Source organism: Giraffa tippelskirchi, chromosome 9, assembly GCF_054371585.1.
Source record: "Giraffa tippelskirchi isolate mGirTip1 chromosome 9, T2T-mGirTip1v1.2.pri, whole genome shotgun sequence".
NCBI lineage: Eukaryota > Metazoa > Chordata > Mammalia > Artiodactyla > Giraffidae > Giraffa > Giraffa tippelskirchi.
In genome coordinates, this window is record NC_137283.1 from 10,008,581 (window position 1) to 10,033,963 (window position 25,383).

Consider the following 25,383-nt stretch of genomic DNA (forward strand, 5'->3'; position numbering starts at 1 on the left):
CATTGGCAGGCAGATTCTTTTACCACTGGGCCACCTGGGAAGCCCTCACGTTCATTGGGAACTGCATTTAGGAAAGAGTGTCCAGCAGAAATGCCTTGAGGCATTTACCTTAATGAAGGAACCCACAGCAGCAGATGTCTACCTGCCTGGAATATCTAACAGCCTGATTTTCTGTCTGTAACACCTTCTCTCTGTTGCTGGCATTAGTGTTTTTGTGTTGTTTTGCCCTTGAACCAACACTGCTCTAGTTATCAACTCTCTGAAGCAGATGAGGCAGAGTTTCTTAAGAAAAAATTAGATACTTTTTTTAATGAAGAGATAGTTATTTATATTTAGCACATCACAGATTGTATTTAAATAGCTACTTCTGAATGACTAATCCCAGAAAACAATTCTAAGTGTGGTCCTCAAGTATTTCAGATTGTTGGCTCTCAAAGCTGGCTGAGCAACATCCCCTATCTTGGTTTCATCAGATCAAGGAATCTCTCTGCACCCGTTAGAAGACTGGCTCCCAGGTCCTTCCCCTGAAATACTGCCTGTTTTATTAATTTGCTTATTAGTAACCTCTTTTTTCATCGATATAATCAATTTAATTTATTATGTACACCCTTTCTCTTAAAAATTTTGAATCCGTTTAGCACCTAATGTGATGTCTGAATTACTGGTTATGTCCTCCTTACATTTATTTATTCGCAGTTTATTTTAGTAACTATACAGAAGTGAAAAGATTGACTTTATTTTTGAAGTCTTCCACTGCTACTTCTAATTAAATAAAACTCTTCTCCCAGTAATTATTTTGATTTATCTACACATTTTAATAAAAATTATATATATTTAAGATATATAACTAATGATTTGGATTTGATACACATGTATATAGGCTCCTTGTTATTCAGTCGCTAAGTCGTGTCCAACTCTTTTGCAACCCCATGGACTGTAGCCTGCCAGGCTCCTCCGTGCATGGGATTTCCCAGGCAAGAATACTGGAATGGGTTGCCATTTCCTTCTCTAGGGGCTGTTCCCAATCCAGGGACAGACCCCACATCTCCTGCACTGGCAAGTGGATTCTTTACCACTGAGCCACCAGGGAAGCCCCCATATAGGCTATGCATATGTATATCAAATCATGCTGTGCACCTTATAACATAAGCACAAGATTCTCCAGAGCGTTAGTTGGTAAACTTGGCCAGCACCCTGTTTTATAGCCTATGAGCCAAAGTGATTTTTTTTTTTCCTGAATGGTTGTCTAAGTACCTATGTAATATCCTTAATTTTGCCTCTTGGCACAGCCTAAAATATATGTATATGTTGGTCCCCTCTCTAGAGCAAAAAAAATTGTTCCCTCTCTAGAGCAAAAAAAAATTGTCCCCTCTCTAGAGCAAAAAAAAAATTGTCTAATATTATTTCCTCTAAAGGCTATACTGTAATTCAGCTCATTATAAACAAAAAGTGGACTTGATGTTGGTAAGATCTCCACCTCCCACTCCCTCACACGTATGCTTTTTAAAAGGATAAGCTGAAATCTGCATTTTTATGTGAAATATCTCAGGTTTTTTTTAAAGTAGTGAAGTATTCACTTTTATTCAGCAAGCAGATGGATATTTTTTTCAGTCTGGGCATTTTCAGGACAGCATAATTTGGCATGAAGCAATGATCTATAAAGGAATTTTCTTATTAAATACGATCCTGTGACATTTTGAACAAATTCCTCATTAATGCCTGTGGACTGCATTTTAAGCTAAATACAGTTTAAAAAAGATTTACTGAGGTGCAGGAAGAGGGACAGGAAGACCTAAGCCAGTTTAATATTGCTCAGAAAATATGAGGAACAAAGGACAAACCAATAGTTACCACTTCTGAAAAAAGGATCCTTGTGCAATAGCTTAATTTTAAAGTGCTAACAATGAATTAAAACTTCTAAAAGATAGCTTCTGGCTTCCCCATTGTGGATCAACATATGCGTAACAGTCTCCTAGTTTATAACATCTCGGCTCGAAGGTGCTGGAAAAGGTGCCAGGCCCTGTTTTGGCAGGACTCTGGTCACAGTATGGTTGCTTTTGCCTCTTGTCTTTTGCACTGTTTCCCTTTCTGTCCCTTGGGTTGGGCTAGAATAAAGGAGAAGAATGTAAGTGTGCTTAACTGTAGTTTTACTGATTATTAATGATTAGACTATTTCTGAATGGACTCCTCAGCTAGTTTTGCTTTAGGAGATTATTAATTATTCCCTTCCCTTCTATGGTTGCTTCCCTCGTGGCTCAGACAGTAAGGAATCTGTCTGCAAGGCGGGAGACCCGGGTTTGATCCCTGGGTTGGGAAGATCCCCTGGAGAAGGAAATGGCAACCCACTCCAGTATTCTTGTCTGGAGAATCTCCATGAACAGAGGAGCCTGGCGGGCTACAGTCCATAGGGTTGCAAAGAGTAGGACAGACTGAGCAACTCACACTTACTCTTCTATGGTTGAGGAGTCGGATCTTCTGTTTTTTAGGGTTTTCTCCAAATAGAATTTTTAAATAACATTATCAAGTCAGTATATACATATAAATTAGAAGTTAACAAAGGATTGGACTCCAATGACTGCTTTAAGCAAAGAAAAGTGAAAGTCGCTCAGTTGTATCCGACTCTTTGCTACCCCGTGGACTATACAGTCCATGGAATTCTCTAGGCCAGAATACTGGAGTGGGTTGCCTTTCCCTTCTCCAGGGGATCTTCCCAATCCAGGGATCGAATCCAGGTCTAAAATTTGTTCAAATGCCTTAATATAATACTCTTATCTCTTGATCACACATTATATTAGATTTATGATATGGGTGACAAAATGGTTGCTGGCTTGCTGAAAGTGGCTCTCCATATCAGATATGCGTAGCTCAGTTATATCAAATCTCCAGTGTCCTTTTAAAAAATATAATTTGGAACAAAATGCATCTTTATTCTAAACAACTCTTTCTGTTTCTAAACAACACTTTCAAATGACGGTATTAAAATGTATTCACAACTAAAATTCTGTTTCTATTCAAAAAGATTCAGTTATGTTTTTACCATTTTAGTAGGATAAAATTATCTGTCACAGCAGTCATATGCTGAAACAAAGCCAATGGGCCTCTTCATCTGAGAATAAGAAATACCTTTCTTTGAAACAGAGGGTTTCAAAGATTTGACAAGATGTGTATTCTAAGAAATATTTTTCATGTGCTAATTTCAACAAATAATCAAGGAGTTTAAAGAGAAACAATCTGTTCTATACTGTTAAGAGCAAAGCATTTTCAGATTTCCCAGACATAGATAAGGTAAAGGCATTTATCACTGAAATATAGAAAAGATGATAGTTGACACTTTGTTTACTGGTTGGTAATTTGAAATTCTTGAAAGAATCAATGAAGTTTGCCATCATGTGCTCTTCTTTGCAGATTAATATGAATGTAAAATATTACAAGCCTGTTAGCTAGCTTTCCATTTCCAACTATCAAGGAAACCCTTTTCTTGATTGGAAAATTATGTATTTAACTATTTAGGAATGTAGTGACATAACATGTACCGGAAAGTTTTCGAGGATAGTAAGCTGTCATCAGTTTCATAAGCAAGTTCTGAGGGCTTTACTAATGATTTATTTTCAGTATTCTTTTCTATCTCAGTTTAATTCGCTTGTTTTACAAAATTGTGAACATAGAGTATTAGACATAGAGCCTTTGTTTTCTGATTTTTCATATTACTACATATTCATTTTTTCCATGTTATTCATAAACAACAATTTTTGAAAAATCACCATGTTTTACATTAGATCCTCAAACTTTTCTTACAGCTGAAAGTTTGTACCCTTTTACCAGCAGCATTTCCTTCTTTTATACCTTAGCATATTAAATATGATCCCATTTTATTCTGTTTAAGACCCTTTCCAGGATCTGGTGGAGTCTTTGGGTCATCATTTTGAACACTGGCTTCTTGTTGCAGTGCAGCTATGTAGACCTCCTGGGGCATTTAGAATACCAGGTTTCAGCTAGCTTTTTGTCTAAATGGAAGGCTACGCATAACGTATCATGAGAAGGAGAATTGGGGAGTCTCTGGCCAAGTCCCTGCAGCCAAAATAACTGGGCTGCAGTGGGGCTGGTCTCAGCGCTTTTGCTGCCTCCACAATCCTGAAGTTTGGCGCGTGATCAGCCTGGGTTGCGGCAGTTGGGATCTGTCAGAGGATAGTGACAGCAGGAGAATCAACCCTGTGGTCGACTAGGTCACTGATGCAACATCTGAATTGTAAGATTTCTCTCAGGTGACTGCCTGTTAAAAAATGGATGGGTTGGGGGTCATTTGTGTGAGAGCAAATTAAGGGACAGAATTTCAAATGGACCTGGAAGATTGTTTCTGAATGCTGCCTGTTTGTCTCTTTAACTCATTAGGAGAAGAGAGTTGGAAAGTACTCTAAGGAGAGTAAAGCAGTCTATTTAGATGTAGTATTTCTTTTGTTCTGAAGAATAACATGTTAAATATCAAGCAGTATATTTTTACTAGTATAGATATGAGGAAGGTAATTCCTTCTTATGGCAGTATTTGCCAACATGAAAAACTATTGTTATTGCTTGCTTGTTTTAAGACATTTCATATGTGGTTTTAAGAAGTCAAAATGAAGTAATGTCCATTCTTTTTTAAGAGTATTGTAGTAAGAAGCAGCAAAACGAATTCAAAGTCTAAGACAAGATTTATGCTCTGACTTAGTACTTACAGAAAAAGATGTTTACTGAGACAGAAAATGAACATGGTAAATATGAGTAATAAAAAGAAAACTTTCAAATATGAGGAAGTTAAAGTGAAGTGATCTCAACTGAGCCAGAAATAATGATGTTTTGTGTTTTAATAATTAACTGAGGCCAGTTTGCAAATCTCTTCTCTAGATTGGGCTGGAACGATTATTGGTCTAGAAGTTGGAGCGTGGGTATATTTTCATTTAGTCAAATTTCTCTGTGATTTTTTCTCCCTAGTGGTAATTAGGACAGTATATACAGGTAAATAATATGAAAAATTGACAAAACTGAGATCGGGATCTCGCTCTGGCATTTAGTTGCTGTTCATCCTTCAGCAAGATCTAAAATTTCTCTTTCTTCAGCTGTAAAGTCAGAGTTTTAGGCGAGACCTTTAAGGTACTTCTCCTCTTGAAACACTGACTGAAACGACCCTAAGGCCTGTCTAGTTATGGTCTGTCCAGAGAGCAGGCTACTATGCAGCTGGTAAATGAGGTCAGTCTGTAGGTGCAGAAAGAGTACAGTTCATTTGTTCATTCATCTGACAGACCTCCTGTATGCCAGGTGCTATTCTTGGTGTTAGGAATACAGAAAAGAACATACAGATATGAAGTTTACATTAAAGAGAGAGATCAGATAGTAAATAGATTAACAAGTATCATGGGGTCAGGGAGTGATAAATGCCATGAAGAAAAATACTCTCTCTAATCTCTGAAACATGGTGGGGAAAGAGAGCATATGGGGTGTGTTTGGGACACCACTGTTAGAATTTGTGAAGACTTGGGAGTAGATTGCCCTTGAGGGCAGCACATGCCCTTTGTGCTATTTGATTTTTTTCTTTTTTTAGATACTTGTGCATGTATTAGTTAAAGAGCAAAGACAAAAACCATACAACCAAATCCTTGGGCTGTGGAGAAATTTTTTTTAGGATATATTTAACATGCTGTAGTCCAGTCTGAACTTTTTTGGCTAAGTGTGCTAGCCTTGTCTATGTGTCCTGTGTGCTAATAATGTAATAAAGTTTTTTGGCTTTTGCTTTTATCAGACTTTTTCTTCTGACATGTATGAGTATTTGCGCGTGTGTGTAACTTTTGCAATGCTAGAGTTTACATTTATATGTAGTTTTCTTGAATTGTTTCAAATACCATGAAAAGAAAAATCTATGCAAAAGTTCTAACTTTTTTCATAAGGATAGCTTGCTTACTCTGTCTTCCTTGAATAAGAATTGAAGTTAACATCTTGTCTTCTGTGTCCCAACTTTTATTTCAGTTTTAGTATGTTTACTTTTAGCGTCTAAATATCAGTTGAACTTGGAGAACTCAAATGGTGTCACTTCTTTTTTTCTTTCCCCTTAAAAAAATCAAAATGCTCAACTTCTTTTCTGATTTTTATCTCTGTTCTTTTCTAGTTGGATGAAAAATCTGATAAACAGTATGCTGAAAATTACACAAGGGTGAGTATATAAATTCCTAAGGCAATTAAGTTCTCGAGATCACTAGCTTACTTTCTACTACTGTTTTAGTCTTGATTTTACAACAGCTTGACTGATGGAATCACTCTTCCTTTCTTCATCTACTTCCTGTCCTTGACCCCCAAATTCCTCTGCAGTTGAATCATGTGAAGCCCTGGGAAGAGAAGAGACGCTGCATTTTATTTCCTTGCATGTCACCCCTTAAACTTGTGGCTGCTCCTTTGATTTTCATTTCTCTAGAATTTCATCCTGAGAAGAAACCATTACATACTGGAAGTGGGGACGTGTCTTTAGGAATGGTGGTGACAAACTCTGAAGGTTTTCTTTCTTTTTCCTGTATAGATAAATTATTTCTTTGAAGTGAAATAATTCCTTTCTAGGAGTTGCTTTGTGTTTAAAAAAAAAAAAAAAGTCTCTAACTTTCTTCTAGAAACATTTTTAGAAAGTCATCCTACGAAATTACCTGGATTAATTTTTCGATTTGCCCCCAATGATATGCCAGTCCAGTAGAAATATAGCGCAAGCCACACAAATGTAAGCCACATGTGAATTTTCTAGCAGCCACACTAAAATAGTAAAAGGAAACAGATAAAATTAATTCAAATGATGTATTTTATTTAACCCAAATGTCCAAAATATTTTAAGCATAATCAACATGAAAACTTATCAGTGAGATATTTTATATTCTTTTTTCCGCATCAAGACTTCGAAATCTGTTGTGTATTTCACACCTGAGGAAGAATCCTCAATCTGGACCAGTCACATTCCAAGTGGTCAGTCGCTGCATGTGGCTAAGTTGTCTGTCGAATTAATTGAACAGCCCAAATCTCTGCCATTTATTAATTCGGGAGCATCATCCACAGCTGAGAGCAAAATGCTGTTGCTCTCAGCTGCAGATAGTGTCTCCAACTTTTATCAACAAAGTGTCAGGAAAAGAAAAGATTCCAAAGAAGCAGCTTCAGGAACCTAATAATTAGCATACCAACATAGCATTCTGAAACTGTTTAAAATCAAGCTGATGTACTCACCCCAGCGCTGTTTACAGTACAGCAAAGATAAACTTAGAAAACAGACAACTCTTCACACGAACTATTTCCTTAGTGATTATGAATCCTAGATTCCAAAAGAGTGAGCAAACGCAGTTGTCCTTAGTATGCCTGGACCCATATCTGGGTAACCCCTCTTTCCCCACCTCCCTCGCCAAGGCCAGTCTAAATTGCTTATGGACGTCGTTCGGTGACTTCTTATCCACACTGTGTTAGAGCTCTTCCTGTCACCCTGCCCCACTTTTAGTTTGCACAGCAAATTTATTTTTAAAGAACCAAGACTTAAAAGTGTCATCTGTCTTTTTCTCTAGCCTTCATCTCGAAATTCTGCCTCAGCAACGACCCCTCTAAGTGGAAACTCATCCAGGCGAGGAAGCGGGGATACCAGCAGCTTAATAGACCCAGACACCTCATTAAGTGAATTGCGGGTAAACCGCCATTTTGGTTTGCTTTTTATAAACATTTTTTATTTTGGGCTTCTTTGTAGTATACTGGAACCATTTAACATTTAATGTGACTTGGTAGGAAGGAAAGAAGTATGAGTTCTTTAAAAAAAATTGTTAATACAGTTCAAGAATGTGACTAGAGTCTGAAAGGAAGGAGATTAGTTAATTCTTTTCTGTTCCTGAACATTTGATGGTATTTGGAAAGAGTTCTGCTAGTTTACAAATGCCAAAAAAACTTTCTAATGTATATAAAAGTCATCCTTTCAAATAATTGGCCACATTTTAGATGGAAAATATGTGGATGTGCAGGGAACCAGACTTTGGGGATTATTAGTCTTTTGAGCCATTATCGTATTATTTGGCTGCTTGAATACAGTTATCTCTCAGAGTTTGATGATAAGACAAGTATAATAATATTTGGAATGACAGAAATACCTGAGTAATGAAAGCTCATTTAACCCGTTAGTTGAGCCTCCAGTCTCATTAATAACCCTTTCAAAATGTCTATGAATGTCTATTTGCTGAGCATGCTGTTTGTGAGGAACGGGGCAAGGGTAGTAATGAAAACTGCATTTATTCATTCATTCAACGTTTATCGAGCACTTGGCCCCATAGGTTCAGACAGTAAAACATACTTTGGAAACCTGAGGAATTCACTGTTTCACATGGAAGACAAGTCGGTATAAACCAGTAAAGCCAGGTGGTGTGGTACTAGCATAGTCGCAAGAGTAGGGCTGTTAAGGGAATTCAGAGAAGCATCGTCTAAATTAGAAGAGATAATGAAAGGCTTTTCAGAGGAGACAAGGAGTGAAGGAACAGTAAAAATCAATCAGGCAAAGAAGCTGAAGCGTGAAGGTGTTCTCTGATAAATTCAGAGAACCAGAAGGTATCTGTGTAGCAGCGTTGCCAGGGGGTAGGATGGAAAGTGAGGATTCATAATGGATGAGAGAGAAGGCTGGAGGAGGAATGATGGGCCACATCTCAAAACCCTTTGTGTGGCCGCCTGAAAGGAATTCAGGTTCACCCTGACAACAGTGGGATATAAAGCAGGGAAGCGGTGCTATCTGATTTGCATTCCTAAAGGTTGACCACAGGCTGGAAGAAACCTTGCAGGCAAGGAGAACTGTTACCCTGTGGTTGAACAGTGGGGAGGAGATGAGCAAGTCAGAACTGTAATGGGAGGAGATGTAGGCAGCTTCCTCTGAAGAGAGGATTGGAGGCTGGAAGTCGATTGGTCAATAGAGAGAGTGTTAAGAGAGGGTTTTTGCTTTCTTTTAAAGGCAGCCTTAGTTATTATTTTCATTGGTTGGATTGAGCCAGTAGAGAGAGACCATGAAGTTAAGAAAGGAGAGGAATAACTGGACAGACAGTGCCTGAGTGGGTGAGACGAATGTCCAGATAAGGTTGGGGGGGGGGGTGGGCGCCCCTTCCCCCGACACAGTAGAGGAGGAGGGATGGACCGTTGGTGACCGAGTCAGACTGCAGGCGGGTCAGGAGCAGGAGTCTGGTTTGTGATACAGGCAGCTTGTACAGTGGGCTGAGGATTAGCAGAGGCTAGGGAGGATTGCTGCAGTGGCAGTGGCTGTGCAGGAGGCAGCCCAGGTCACCCTAGCTCTAACGTTGAAGGGGCCAGTGTTGTTGAGCTCTTAGTACCAGGCAGAAGTGTGGGGGTGCAAAGTAAATACGCTCAGCTCTTGCCTTTAAGTGCTGTTTTCTAGTCCAGCAAAAGACAGGAGGATGGGGCCTTCCAGCTTCAGACTCAGCTTGTGCTCGCTATTTACAACCTCTTGGAAGGAAATGAGCTTGTATATCCTACTATCTGGCTCCTAATAGGCACTCTCTGGTGGTTCAGACAATAAAGAATCTGCCTGCAGTGCGGGAGACCTGGGTTTAATCCCTGGGTTGGAAAGATCCCCTGGAGAAGGAAATGGCAACCCACTCCAGTATTCTTGCCTGGGAAATCCCCATGGACCGAGGAGCCGGGCGGGCTACAGTCCATGGGGTGGCAGAGAGTCAGACACGACTGAGCGACTAAGCACAGCACAGCGTAGGCACTGGATAAATGTCTGTTGAGGGAATGAAGAGGCAGGGGAAATGTTTATATAATGTAGTAACTCTGTGCAGTGGGCCATTGTTCCTGCCTGTGATTGTAGAGTTACGTTCAAGGGCCTGTAGCTGTTATTTCCAACCTAAATCCACCATCCAGAATAGATCTTTTGTAGCAAGCTTGGGTACAAGGGAGACAATATTTTCCATTTAAAATTTGACCTGCTTTACTTCTTTTTATAAGGATTATGGTAACATTTGGAGCAAAGACTTTTCTCATCATTTAAATGGTGTCCTCAGGATAGACTGTCTCATTTGACATTGTATTTAAAAAGGTTTGTTTAATTTCCCTCCCTTTACTTCTTTTTCTCCCAAATGAATTGTGGTCAGTAACCAAGTCATTGAAAGACAACTTTGTTCATACCTAGTTTTATAGTTTTTAAAAACTTCTACACATCTCAGTAAAATTTTCAGCTTGTAATTGATTTGCTACATATTTTACTAGTTCTCGGTGAAGTGTTATACTCAAAATTATTTAAATGATTTATACAATTTTCAGAATTGTGTTTTAAAAAATGTTATAAGCTATAGCTTTTGTCCATACACAGCCCTGCCCCTGTTTGCTAATATTGCTTCAGCAGGAGTCAATGCCAAGAAAATTTTCAATATGTGGAATTGGTTACTCTAGGGCCTTCCCCAGCCATCACCTGTGCTGTTTGGAGTGGCAGTTACATTTGTGTACTTTGACTTCTCTTCTTTTGGTCTGGTCTATACAGAAGTGATTCACATTTTCATGACTCCTTTGAGACTTTGCGTGTGTGGTTTTATGCAATGGTTCATTCCTATGTCCTGCAGGATATCTATGACCTTAAGGACCAGATTCAGGATGTAGAAGGGAGATACATGCAGGGGCTTAAAGAACTAAAGGTATCAGGGCCCTTTCTGCAGCCCATGCATGCTCTCTGTGCGCAGAAGTGTCAGTAACAGTGGTTTCACGAGTTCCCTTTACCCCACTGCACATGGCTTTACTAACAGCGTTTGTCTTTCAAGCATGTGCTTAACCTGCAGTGAAAGGCGAACTTCCAGTCTCTGCTGATATTTACGTGTGTGGTGTAGTTTTTGGAATATTCAGCAAAAGATAGTCGGCCTCAGTTTTTAAACCTTGTAAAATACTTACATATCCCTTGTGTCTTAGCCTTACAAAATTGAGTTAGGCAAAAACCTAAGAAGTGTTCTAAGAATATTTTTTTACTGAGAATTAAACCTTAAAATTCTTCCAAGCTAAAGAAAAGAGCATTGCCTATTTCTGTCACCAGATTCAGTCAGTGTTAGAAACAGGAGGAAGAAGCATCTGAGAGAGCGAGCATTCCTCTAAATAATCCCTGTGGTGGAAAGACCCTGAAGCATGAGGACTGTGTTTTGGTGGGGTTTTTTTTTTGCATATAGGTCAAAAAGGGTTACACAGATTCAGTGCCTTAAAGAATTTGGAGGTGAATTTAAATAGGGATCTTCCCTGGTGGCTCAGATGGTAAAGAATCTCCCTGCAATGCAGGAGACCCAGGTTCGATCCCTGTGTTGGGAGGATCCTCTGGAGAAGGAAATGGCTACCCACTCCAGTCTTCTTGCCTGGAGAATTCCACAGACAGAGGCTATAGTCCATGGGGTCACAAAGAGTCAGAGACGACTGAGCAACTAACACATTCACCTTTCAAATGGTAGCAAGAATGGCCACCGGGTTTCAATAGAAGTGGAGGTGTGTGGCGGACAGTTATAAATGGCACTGGATTATCACGCTCTTCCTTGTGTTTTCTTACGAAGTCCAGATCTAATATATGAATTACTGTTAGTTTCTCTGAACACACGTAGTTCCCTATTTAATATAGAAATTGACACCAGGCCACTAAAAATGTGTAAACAAGGCATTCAGAAAGGTGACTTGGGCGATGCCCCAAGAACCCAGTATGAACCTGACAGGCAAAGGCTTTGCTCAGCTGCCCTGGTATGACTGGACTTGGGCCAACTACCAGCCAAAACCTTCACACAGGTGATTGTGGCCCAGAAGGCACACAGTTAAGACTCAGGACTAGAGAGGGTGGGAAGGCCTGTGGGGAGCATTCCTGGGAAGCCTGGACACCACTGACAGCCATGTGTGGGCATTGGTGAGCACCAGGAGAATCCCAGTTAGTGTGCTTATGTGCTCACTTAGCCTAATCCTCTCATCTTCACGTTTTGGAGCTATGACTTGGAAATACCTTAGATCAAGGGAACAGATCCAGGACTTTCAATCAATACATGCATTTTAAAGTATTGAATGTAACATAATGTATCAGGAAAGCAAATGATTCAGAGGAATTCTTACTTGTTTTTCATTTTATTTTGAACATTTTCCTCTTTTGGACCTACCATTTATTGCATTCTTTGAAGGATACAGAAAACAGATTCAGCTTGTTTGAGACTCTGAACAGATAAGACCCCTTTTCTTAATTCATAGTTAGTGTATAATTGAACTTGACTTCAGATTATGTTTATCCTTGAAATGAGTCTTTTGAACAGAAGAAAAAATCATTTACGAAATCATGCAGTTGGAGGTCAAAGCACAGTGGTGTGATGTACCCATATCCTATTAAAAAATAATGCTAGGTCATTGCTTATGACATTATTCTCAAGTATGTCGGCCTGTGAGGGGTTTTTTCCCACTCCAGCTTCCATCCATCGTCACCTGGGTCTCATTAATAGCACGGATTGCTGGACTCTACTCCCAGATTTTCTCATTCAGAAAGTCTAGGATGGGGTTATTGAAAATTTGCATTTTTAGCCAGGTCTTAGATAATGTTGTTGCTTCTAGTCCAGAACCTACACTGAAAATCAATTCCTCAGATACATTTAAGTAAACTAATTCCTTATGGATATCACTGTGTGAACTAGATTAAAATCATTAAAACTACCTTGACACTTAAACTAGTCCTCTGTGGTCTGTTGTTTAAAGAAAAGTACCTTCCATACAGTTTATGTCAATTAATTGTTATTTTATATGCTATATCCTTGCAGCTACTGCTTAAACTACCTCAGATTCTGGTGTTCATGCAGTCATGCCCCATTTTGTATGGGACTAAGTTGTGAGGATGACGTTTCTTTTTCTTTTTTTTTTCTTTTTTGCTATTTGTCTCTAAGATGGATCAGAATCATTCTAAATTCTGCATTGTATGGGGTTGGCCTAAAAGTTTGTTCATTTTTTCTGGGAAAAAAACCCAAAACATTAATATACTCCTGATTTGTGAACAATTAAGTGTATGTGTTTGTGTGTGTATATATCTTTATTAAGATAAAATTCACATGCCATAAAATTTACCTATTTAAAGTATACAGTGTAGTGGGTTTGTTTTTTTTTAACATGGTCACAGAGTTGCACAGACATCACCAGTTTTACAGTGTTTTCATTACCCTAGAAAGAAACTCCATACTAATCAGTAGTTCTCCATTCCTTCACTCCCAGACCACTAGTCAAGGTTGTCTTTTGTGACTGACTTTTTACTTAATGTTTTCAAGATTCATCCATGTCATAACATGCATCTGTGTGTGTATGTATGTGTGTGTATATGTAAAAATTGCTGGGTAACATTCCAGTGTACAGATTTACTACATTTTGTTTATCCGTTTATTAGTTGATAGGCATTTGGATTGTTATAGTTTGGAGCTATTATGAATAATGCTGCCATAAACATTTGTGTCCAGTTTTTTGTATAGATACATCTTTTCATTTCTCTTGGGCAGATTACCTAGAAATAGAAGTGTTGGGTCATATGGCAATTCTATGTTTAACATTTTGACTTGCTCCAGACTGTTTTCCCAAAGCAGCCGCACGATTTTACATTCTCACTAGCAAGGTATGAGGATTCTGGTTTTTCCATTTCCTCATCGACACTTGTTATCTCTTTTTTTGATTATGTATAATAGCCATCCTATTAAGTCTGGAGTAGTATCTCATTATGGTTTTGATCCTATTTCTTTAATCACTAATGATATTTAGAATATTTTTGTATTCTTACCATTTTATACCCTCTTGGAGGAATATCTGTTCAAATCCTTTCCCATTTTAAAATTGAATTGTGTGTCTTTTAATTGTTGATTTCTAAGTGTTCTTTATATATTCTAGATACAGGTACCTTATCAGATATAATATTTACAAATGTTTTCTCCCACTTTTTGCATGGTCTTTTTATTTTTTTGATGATATAATTTCTAGCATAAAAGTTGTTAATTTTGATAAAGTCTGTTTTTTTCTTACATTGATAGTTGGGTTTCATATCTGAAAAACCACTGCCTACTCCAAGGTCATAAAGATTTACTTCTGTGTTTTGGGGGAAGAGTTTTATAATTTTGGCTTTTACTTTAGGACTGTGATCCATTTTGAGTTAATTCTTGTATATGGTGTGAGGTAGGAGTCCACCTTTATTTATTTGCATGTGGATCTCAGTTGCCCCAACACCATTTATGAAAAAAAACTATTCTTTCCCACTGAGTTGTCTGGGCACCCTTGTCAAATATCAGCTGATCATAAATGTGTAAAGGATTCTGGACTCTCAGAACCCTCAGTTCAAATATCATTGCTCTTTTCTTTGTTAACCATTTGCAACAGTATGTTAAAAATACAGAAGTGATGACTTTTTCTATGTGAAATGTTTTTCTTTTTTTAGCTTTAAACATGTTGCTAGGTAATAGTAATCTACCAAAATAGAAGCAGCTATTTAAAAACAGACTGTAAGCTATTTTAGGCAGAAAACTTTTAAGTTTAGTGGTAGCACTTTGCGGGGCGGGGAGGGAGGGCTCACAGCCGGGCTTGTGTTACCCGAGTCCCCAGCCAGGGATTGAGCCCAGGCGCTGCAGTGGAAGCTTGGAGTCCTAACCACTGACCGCCAGGGAATTCCCCTGGTAGCTCTTTTTAAAAAAATAATTGTTTTTGTGTCGCTTAACTTATTTTAAATGGCTAATATTTGAATAATGTCCAGAGAAAATGTGTATACATTTGTTAACATTATGCATAACAGGAAAGTACTGAAAACACAGATCCAAGAAATGGTGAAATTCAAAGGAGTATGAGATTTGCTTGTATAAAAAGAGGCTATATTCCCTGTCATTGCATTCAGAGTACCAAATAGCTTGTTGTTGAAAACTACAGGAGTAACATTTCTGAAAACATTAATGATTCTTCATTCTATGACTTTTACACTATGACTCTTACGTGTTGCCTGCATGCCTTTTCGTCTTTCAGAGGCCATGCTGCTGCTTGGTTTGGCTCTCCTGGATAGCAGAGAGCCCATAACGTGCTTGTGATGGCATCCTTGGCTTATTGTCGTCCTCCTGTTCCATGCGCACGTTACTAAACAAAGAGTTTCCAGAACTGTTTGTATTTTGCAAAAATGCATCTTCATGTGTTTGTGCCAGAGCTGTAGGTGATGAGTGTATTTTAGATGTTAGACTGATGGCTCTGACTTTCATTTAGGAGTCTTTGTCTGAGGTGGAGGAAAAATACAAGAAAGCCATGGTCTCCAATGCGCAGCTAGACAATGAGAAGAACAATTTGATATACCAAGTAGATACCCTCAAGGACGTTATTGAAGAGCAGGAGGAACAGATGGCGGAATTTTATAGAGAAAATGAAGAAAAATCAAAGGTAATTTACTCATTTTACATCATGCATTTCTCTGGGGTCAGAAAATCAAAACCTGCTGTTTAAAAAATACTGTTTTCTTCTGTAAAATGGGGCCAGTAATAACTACATCATAGTTCTGTGGTGAGGGATTAATGATTATTACTGACTATAAAGTGTTTATTTGGCACATAGTATGTGGTTTGGTGAATGGTTGTTAGTATTATCGATGAAGAATAAAGGAGAATTAAAAATTTTTTTTAAAGTACTGAGTTTGATGGAAGAGGCCAGGGTCCTGGGATATGGTATTTCCCTCAAAAAGCTTGGTACAAGGAAATCAACAGAACATAAGATTGACATTCCTGGAATATTTTCCTTTTTTAATTTTTATAGGATTTAATTTATTTTCATAAGGGGAAACTTATCACCTCCTTTAGTTTCTGAAAATAGAATGCAGTTCAAATTTTATCTTTATTTTCTATCTCTTAATGCGACAATTACAGTGAATTACTTCTTCCTGTTATAACTGGCTGGAACTCCACAAAGCTCCAAAGACTTTCAGTGAGACAGCTCCTTTTTTCTTTTTTTCTTCTCTTCTCTTTTCTCGTCTTCTCTCCTTTTCCAAGACAACCTGTTTTCTAGACGACTGGGGAGAAGTCTTTAACCAGTTATTTGAAAACAGCAGTGTGGAGGTGTGGATCAGAAATCAGCACATGTTTTCTTTAGTGATTTGTAAGCTACATTGTTAAAATGTGCGATGGAAAATAAAAGCCACTGCCCAAGGCCTGGTTTTGCCGTTTGACAGCTGCAGGAAACAAGTTGAGTTCTCTTAAAAGCTTATTGGATTTTTTAAAAAGTGCTGAAATCAGTCCAAGCAGACGACAGATGGATATAACTATGAAGAAATGAGTTGCCAGTACATTGTATTAAAAAAGAAAAGAAAAGAATTTAGGAAATATGCTTTGGTGAATTTAGAAGCAATAACAATCTGTATTTGTACGTAATAAAGGGAGAAAAGCTGTTAATATAACCTTTAAGGGACCCACATTATTACTGTAGACTCTATAGGGATTTCTTGAGAACTGAAAATGCTCATTCCAGCCTGTTTTCGTCACTTTTACAAAGTGTTACGAAGTATTTGCAGCAGGGTTAGGGGAAGGAAGGCTGAAGAGGCGGAGTGCAGATTTTTAGGGCAGCGGTGCTATTCTATGTCATACATTGTACATTTATCACAACTCACAGAATGTACAGCACTGAGAGTGAACTCTGATGCCAGCTATGGGCTTTGAGTGACAATGACTTGTCAGTGTAGGCTCATTGATTGCAACAAATATACCCCTCTGGTTTAGGATGTTCTGGGAGGGGGGAGGGGCAAAGGGATATTTGGGAACTCTAGTTTCTGCTGGATTTTGCGTTAAACTCCTTGGAAAAAATAATGTCTGTAAACAAAAACATTAGGATAAGAAGACTTGCCTCTAGATAAGGTGACAGAGGCTTCTGGGTGTTTTCATATTGATGACAGTGGCTAATTGGTGATGTGGTGACTTAGATGGGTTCCTCTTTGATTCTTCCTGTATCTCATCAGCCAGTTTTGGAGAGTCCAAGCCATCATACTTTTCTTAGTCCTTGGAGTCTTTTTCTACCTTGCCACACATTTTTCGTGTCTATTTCTGGCTCTTGCTTCTAACAGATGAGAAGAAAAGCTGGTGCTGTGTATTGAATGGTCAGTACTGAAATGAGTTCTTATCTTTCCATCTTCTCCAATGACCTTGAGCATTAAAAAAAATAAATAAATCCCTATGATAAGCTGTTTTAACCAGCTTCATTTTCCCTCTTCTCATTTTCTGGGATATAGAGATGTCTTAGTATACATAGTTGTGGTTTTTTTCCGTTTGTTTTTGTTTTCTAAATCTTGTGCTTTTTGTCTTTGAAAAGTCTGTGTGTGTTTTTTACTGCCCTGGGAATCTGCTTCAAATACAGTGATGTAGAAGTCTTTGTGGGCATGTCTGTCTCTGATGCACCTTCAGCCCAACCTCTCTTCTCCTAAACAGATACTGCCTCACACAGGAGATGTTCCTGTTTCAGTTACACAACAATATTCATGGCACTTTTCAAAATGTCTTTCGTGTCTTCTGCTGGGATTATGGTAACTGCGTCTTACATATTGTGTCTGTACTTCAGGGACAGAATGCCTGGTTAGGAATGTCTGCACTATAGTAGGGAATTCTTTTTCTTTTTTCTTTCCTTCTCTTCTTTTTTTTAGTTCATCTGAGATTTAACAAAATCTTTTATTGTAGATTTTAAACAGACCAGAAAGAAAAAAAGCGAGAGAGGAGTATAATGAGCTTTCCTGAACCCATCACTGACCCCAAACAGGCCATCGATGCATACCCAGTTTTACCATGTCCACTTCCCCCACTCGGTTTGTTTGAAGCAAGTCCTAAATAACACATATTTTAATATGAGCTTATTATTTTATTTATTTATTTTTGGCCACATTGTATGGCTTGTGGGATCCTAGTCCCCTGACCAGGGATTGAACCCAGATCCTGGGCAGTATTAAGTGCCAAGTCCTAATGACTGGACTGCCAGAGAATTCCTGAATTTAATATGAATTTAAACATGTACTCTCTTTTTAAAAATATAATGGCAAGACCATTTTACACCTGAAAAGTTAAGAATAATTCCTTCATACGCCTGTCATTGTTAAAATTTCAGTTGTTTCAAATGTCATGAATGATTTTTCTTTTTCACACTTAGTCAGAGTCTTGATGAGTTCCACACATTGGAGCTGGTCGTCATGTCTTACAAATCTCTATAGGTTTCCTTTCGTCTCTTTTTCTCTCTTGCAGTTTATGGGTTGAAGACACTGGATTGCTGGTCTTAACAGTTTCTGACAGTCTTGGGGATTTTGCTGTTTCATTAACATGGTTCTTTACCACGCTCCTTTATCTTCTGTGTTTCCTGTAAATGGTTGGGTTTAGAGGTTTAATCACGTGCGGGTTCAGTCTACTTCATAGGTTCTTTTCCTTCAAGAGGCCCAGGTATAGGGCATCTCTGTGATACTGCACCAGGGTGTTTATATCCACTAGGTGATTAGGGGTGGCAAAATGACATTCTGTTTTTATCTTTAGTGCTTTCTTTTATTTTTCCATCGTTGTTTTAAAACAGCTTTATTGAGATATAATTCACATACCATATACTTCCTCCATCTTAAGTGTACAGTTCAGTGGGTTATTTTGCATCTTCACAGACAGATGCAACCACAACCAGCTCAGGAATGTTTCATCACGCGAGAGAGCAGCCTGGCACCCTTCAGCAGTCTCCGCGCCCTCAGCCCCTTCGCCCCTCCACCCCTCCGCCCTAAGGAACCACTGCTGGTTCTTTCTGTCTCTGTAGAGTTAGTTGCCTTTTCTAGACTTTCATATCAGTGGAGTCGTATACTATGTAATCTTTTATAATTGGCCTCTTTCACTTTGGTTAATATTTTCAAGTTCATCTGTGTGGTATGTGCATCAGTACTTCATTCCTATCTATAGCCTAATAATATTCCATTGTATAGATATACCATGTTGATCCGTTCATGTATTGATGGACATTTTTTTCACTTTTTATCTGTGATGAATTATGCTGCTATAAACATTTGTGTACACGTTTTTTTGTGGGAACATTCGTCTTTCTTTTAAATATTACACCTAGGAGTCGAATTGCTGGCTCATCTGGCAACTCTGTGTTTAAACATTTAAGGACTAACCAGACCCTTTTCCAGAGCAGCTGCACCGTTTTACGTCCGCTCCGGTGGTGTATGCAGATTCTGATTTCTCCACATCCTCACCAACACTTGTTCTTATCTGAGTTTCTTCCTCGCCATCCTAGGAGATGTGGTTTTGGAATGCATTTCTCTGATGACTAATGATTTTGAGTATATTTTGATATGTGTACTGTTTGTACATCTTCTATGGAGAAACGTCTGTTCAGATCCTTTGCCCATTTTTAAATTGGATTATCTTTGTGTTATTGCATTGTTAGAGTTTGTATATTCTAGATTCAAGCTCCTTATCAGATACATGGTTGGCAAATACTTTCTCCCATTCCATGACTTGTCTTTTCACTTTACTCTGCTTTATTTATTAGTGTAAATTGCCCCTCATCTCTTATTACTCAGTGAAACAGTTTACAGAACAAAGGCAAGATAAAAGCATGACTCTTTTCCTTTGTTTACAAGTTTTCAAAATAAGGAATTGATTGTTTAGCATCCTCTCACAGTGACCAATTATTATTATTTTTAAAAAACCATTATGAAGGCAGGAATTTGTTTGATGATTTCCATCCACTGTAGCTGTATTCTTACTGATTTTCAAGTTGTCCCACTTTTATCTAAAGTGAACATCTTCAGATTGATTCCCAAGTAATTTCGACCTGAGTCTGATTGGCTGTGATAGCTTCTTTGCTGTGTAGTGTAAGCAAGTTTTCAGGGCTTGTCTGGTACATTTTCTGCTCCAGACCTGAATCAACTGTTATTCCAAGGAGCCCTGGTTCTCTCTTGCTGGAGCAGTGTGGGTGCTCAGGGAGCACGTGCCACAGCGTTGGGGACTGCCTATAGACCTTTTCAGTGGCTGTATGAGGGCGATGTGTATACTGGGTATTTTTTTGCTTTTGAAGTCAAAATACGTTATGTGTATAGTGCTAATTTATACTCAGACTGTAGGATTTTTACTTGGCCTGTCTCACAAATGCACATCTCCTTCTGAAACTGCCCCTCCCAGTTCCCAGACTCGGGATGGAGTAATTTTGTTATATTCCATTTCCGTCGCTTTATCCCACAGTACCTAGAATAGCAATACCAGCATTACCACCAGCAGTATAATTACTGAAAATAGTTAAAAGCATGTTTGTTTTTTTCTGTTTGGTTGTTGTTTTGCTGCTAAGCTGTATATAGTACAACCACTGCTTTTAAAGTTACTTGAAATAGTTTCTCTGTGCTTATACCACTAACTGGATACATATAGCTAGGTTCACTACATTTTCTTTTCAATATTTAGGAACTGCTTTTCCAAATTTTTTACTATGAAATTATTTTTACTTTTAATTGTGGTTAAAAAAAATAACAAAATTTACCATCTTAACTATTTGAAAGTGTGCATTTCATTAATGTTTATTCACATTGTTGTGTAACAGCTCTCAAAAACTTTTCATCTTGTAAAACTGAAACTCTGTATCCATTAAACTACCCCCCAGTTCCTCCTCCTGCTCCTGGCAGCCATTCTACTTTCTGTCCCTGTGAGTTTGACTCCGCCAGGTACCTCATATAAGTGGGATCATATTTGTCTTTTTGTTACTGGCTTATTTTACTTAGCATACTGTCCTCAGGGTTCATTCATGTTTGTAGCATGTGACAAGATTTTCTTCCTGAATAATATTCCACTGTATTTATGTACAGCATTTTGTTTGTCCTTCATCTGTCAATCGACACTTGGGTTGCTTCCATAATGAATTTTTTTATACAATTTGTGAATTATTTACACAGATCTAAAGTCAAATCAGTAACAAAAATATATTCAAAGAAGTCAGTCTTTTGTCTCATTCTCTTCATCACTATTTTCTCCTTCCTTAAGGGAATTTTTTTAATTAAATGGTTAATCCTCCCATTTTTTTTTAATCCTAAGAAGATTTTTTTTCCCCATTCAAAAAATAAAATATATTTGTGTTTCTCCTTTCTTAGAAAATGGTAGCATACTGTACTGTTTTACTGTATCTTGACTTTATCACCTGATGACTAATATAGAGAGCTCGTCCTCTTTTTTTTTTTTAATCACTTATACTACAGTTTTACCACCAGTTTCCTATTAATGGACATTTGAGTTGTTTGCAGTCTTTTGCTCTTAAAAATAGTCCTACAAAACCAATGTACTGCATAGGTCTTTTTATGTTTTTGCCGGTATCTGTGCGAGTCAGAAGAGTGAGTTTGCTGGATCAGAAGGCCTGGTAACCCTGCTGGATATGATGAATTCTCCTTTGTCGGGGTTGTACAACTTTGTATTCCCACATATTGTAAGAGAGGGCCTGTTTCCTTCTCCATACTACTTTCCCCTGAGTATATTGTTAAATTTTGGGACCTTTACTGGTATTTTGGTGAGAAACACAGTTTTATTTTGCATTTCTCTTAGTATGGGCATCTTTTCATATTGAGAACAATGTACTTCTTTTTCTGTGAACTGTCCCTTTTTTTTTTTTAGCCTATTCTAATAATAGTGGGGTTTTTTCCCTCCTTATTTCTAATTTTTGAGGCTCTCTATATGGAAAGATGGTATCCTTTTGTCTCTGATATAACTTAGTAAAAACTGTTTTTTATAGTCATTTGTCACTTGTCTTTTTGCTTTGTTTATAGTGTTTTTGCCATGCAAAAGTTGTTTTTTTGTTTTGTTTTTTGGCGCCACTGCAACTGCTTGTAGAATCTTAGTTCCCCAACCAGGGATCAAACCACTGCGCTCTATAGTGGAAGCACAAAATCCTAACCACTGGATCTCCAGGGATTTCCCAAAAGTTTTAAATTTTTATGTAGTCCAGTGTTTTTACCCCATCCCCCTTCTTGTCTGGATTTTGAGTCATTTTTTGTGATGTTTCATCCACTCTGCGTGGATGCACTCGTCTTTTCTCTAGTGACTGAGTCTCTAACTTCCTTTCTTCTGTCTCTGTTCTTTCCCTTTTCTTTCTGTGCATCTCTCCTGGTGTATACTGTGAAGTTTGGTTCCAGTTATCTTTTTCCATGTTTGTATCCAGTTACGCCAACACTGCTAATTTAAAAGCCTAGCTTTTCTCATTGATTTGAACCCCTTTTTGTTTTGTTGTTAATATGTAATTGGGCCTGTTTCTGGATTTTCTATTCTATTCCATTGGTCTGTATTCATGAGCCATTACAACAATTTTAATTATATAAGCCATATAATAACGTTTCAATATCTAGTAAGGTTAGCTTTCTTTTTCTTTTTATGTTTTACTAGCTATTTTTTCTTGTTTTTCTCCCAAATAAACTTTATAATCAACTTATGTTGCTCTGTGGAGAGAAAAACCTGTTGGTATTTTTATTTGGACTGCATTAAATGCATAGGTTATTTTAGGGGGAACCTATATTTTTATGATGCATCATTTTATTCAAGAATATGGTATGCCTTTCCATTGGTTCCGTCCTACTTCTCTGTCTTCCAGGAATGTTTTATATTATTTTCCTCGTATATATTTTGGGTATATCTTGTAAGTTTACGTGTATGTATTTTATTTTTTGACAGTGTGTTTCTTGTATCTTCTCTCTTATTTTGATCTGTGGCACTTCTTGAATTTTGCATGTTAGTTTTATAATCTGTTGTTTTACTAAGTCATTTCATTATTCAAAGTAATTTTGCCATTGATTCGTTAGCGTTTTCTAGATATATAATCATATGAGATGAAAATTGAGAATTTCCTGAGCCTTTCCATAGAATACAGAATTTTTCCAAGTTACAGTGCCTGGCAGTGCAGGTGTGTTTCTGGGGGTCACACACAGCCTCTCTATTGTTACATCATAGCTGTTCCAGTCTGCCGTGTGCCACCATCTGTGTTAACCGTATCATTTGTTTAATAACAGGAGTTAGAAAGGCAGAAACATATGTGTAGCGTGCTACAGCACAAGATGGATGAGCTTAAAGAAGGCCTCCGACAAAGAGATGAGCTAATTGAGGTACGTTCGGGGACTCTGGAAATACCTTTTTTGAGGAGAAAATGCACTAAATGGAATGAGGGCATGTGTGTTGGGAGGGAAGGGGGTTAAAATGCCACAAACCCTGTACTTGTCTCTTCACACTTGGCTGCACTGTAACATTTTACAAGCGTGAAACATGAGAGCAGGCTTAAAAAATTAATACTATGAGCCCTGTAAGTATTTTCTTTTTAATAGCGGAAGCTTTTGTTGCTGTCTTTTATCCCTAAGCGCATTCTTCCCTAAAGACACCTTAGGAAGTGGGCAAAAGGAGACACTGCAGAGTACCATGATTTCTTGGGAATGTAGTGATGCTATATTTTGGGACATGATTCTTGGGGAAGAAGAAGTTGGATCTTCACTCAGGTAGGTGCATTTCTGAAATGGCTAAATGAAAAGAAGTTGTCTGAATGCCTGGTGGGAGACAAAAGGCGAAGCTTGGCTGAGGCTGCGGCTCAGGTTCCCCCGGCAAGGAGCTCTACGATCACGGCAGGGTCCTTTGACAGCAGTTCTCATCCTTTTGGGCCTGCTACCTGGCCTGCATCTCTGTTTTCCTTTAAATGTGGTTTTCCTCGAGGTTGCCATATTTTTATAAATAGGGGGTTAGGTTTGTTGGGACTGGCTCCTGCTTACTTCCTCGGCGTGGTTTTCCAGTGCGTCGTGTGTTAACGAGCAGCGGTGCCGTGGTGATGTCAGGAAGGCCGGCTCTAGCGACCCTGAGATGCCTCCCGTGTGTCACACTCAGCTCATCCATGTCCCTAGTGGTTCAGAACTTTCCTCCCCCCTCCTTTTTCTCTTCCCCCACAGATCTGACTCACTTAACCTCCCCCCATGCGAATGACTTTAAAAATGATTTAATTGAGGAAAAGAAATGATTCTATTTGTGATTTATGTTAACTTGTTTGTCATTCTTGAGAATAACTGAACTTGGCTTGCTGAAAGCGGGTAGAATTTGTGAATTCTAAATGCAAACACAGATAACCCTTTGAAAATACCAGGTTACATATGACGTTAGTTGACTTAGTTTTTCCATATATGGCAAGAAGTATATTATCCAAACTCTGTTTCTTGCTGGCATTTAAAAATAATGTGTGAATTCTTCTCCCTTTTTGTCTTCTTGTTTTTGTGTCAGTATGCCAGCCACTTACTTCTTTTTCTAGTTAAAATATATATTTTTCCCCATTACAATTCCAAAAGAATGATAAAACTGCTTTGGGAGCTGCTTCTCAAATTCAGTGACTTACATTAAAACTGATTAAGTGTTCTAATTTTTAATGTGATGATTGCATTTAAGAGGAATTTTAATGCTTGACTTTTACAAATTGTCAGTATGGTCTCTAAAGCCTAAAGTGCTGGGTATACAAACTTTAGTTTTAGGCATTTTCTTATGTTTAGAATTAACATCCTTCAAATGTTAATATTGGAGAAGGAAATGGCAACCTACTCCAGTATTCTTGCCTGGGAAACCTCATGGACAGAGGAGCCTGGAGGGCTACAGTCCGCAGAGTCGCAAGAGTGAGACAGGATTTAGTGACTAAACCACCACCAGATGTTAATATACGCGTTTACTTATAACTGAAGAATCTTGGCTATGCCAAAATAATGCTTTTTGGTCTTTAGAATTGAGAACCACATGGTAAAGTACACGAGAGATGTGTGAGTAGGGAAAGTAGGAGATGATAATTTGCCAGTAATGCAGAAAAGAAAACCTGCTAAATATAAGAGGGTATAAATTGTGCATCACTGCCCACTCAAAAGAGTTAAGAATTGCTGAATGCTAAAATTCAAGTGTTTCTAAGAAGCGCTCTGATTGTTCATTTGTAATTTATGATGCTCTTGCTGTCATGGATGCTGCTAAAGGAAATTCAGAATGACTGAGCTGTGTCCCTCTCATGTTTTCAGTTCTGCTTAAAAAAACAGAGTTCAGAAACTCCTGCTTGAATATTGTAAAGTAATTAGCCCCCAACTAAAATAAATAAATTTATTTTTAAAAAAATAAAAAAAAATAGAAACTGGTGCTTGTTGTCAGTGATAAGGGTCATGTGCTCATAAGCAGGTCTGACTTCCCCTCTCTAGAAGTGCAAGCTGTCCCATGTTTGAGGAAGGGCAGTCGTGAGTGGAAGAGTACACGCGTGGAGCTAGCTGGGCGTGTGCAGAAGCCCCACTGGCTGCCTGCCGTGGCCGGGACAGCTGTCCCCGGCCCCCTCGCTGGCTGTCCCAGCACCAGGCCAGCGGGAGTCACGGCGCCTAGACGCTGCGCGTCATCC

At 38.4% G+C, this 25,383-nt stretch overlaps 1 protein-coding gene across 32 annotated transcripts in view; it reads left to right on the forward strand.

The window, feature by feature from the left end:
* LRRFIP2 (LRR binding FLII interacting protein 2) overlaps positions 1–25,383 on the forward strand; it is a 116,932-nt gene that overhangs the window by 75,362 nt on the left and 16,187 nt on the right. For 18 of the 32 annotated variants that reach the window (XR_014064604.1, XM_081527279.1, XM_081527278.1 and 15 more), the window contains 5 exons: positions 6,137–6,181; positions 7,557–7,673; positions 10,593–10,664; positions 15,238–15,408; positions 23,006–23,098. Coding sequence is in view for 31 of the 32 variants with exons in the window: in XM_081527279.1 (XP_081383405.1) it covers positions 6,137–6,181; positions 7,557–7,673; positions 10,593–10,664; positions 15,238–15,408; positions 23,006–23,098 (498 nt within the window). In the remaining variant the exon portion in view is untranslated. The remainder of the gene's footprint in view (positions 1–6,136; positions 6,182–7,556; positions 7,674–10,592; positions 10,665–15,237; positions 15,409–23,005; positions 23,099–25,383) is intronic. The other 14 variants (XM_081527296.1, XM_081527301.1, XM_081527307.1 and 11 more) reach the window with 1 other exon arrangement.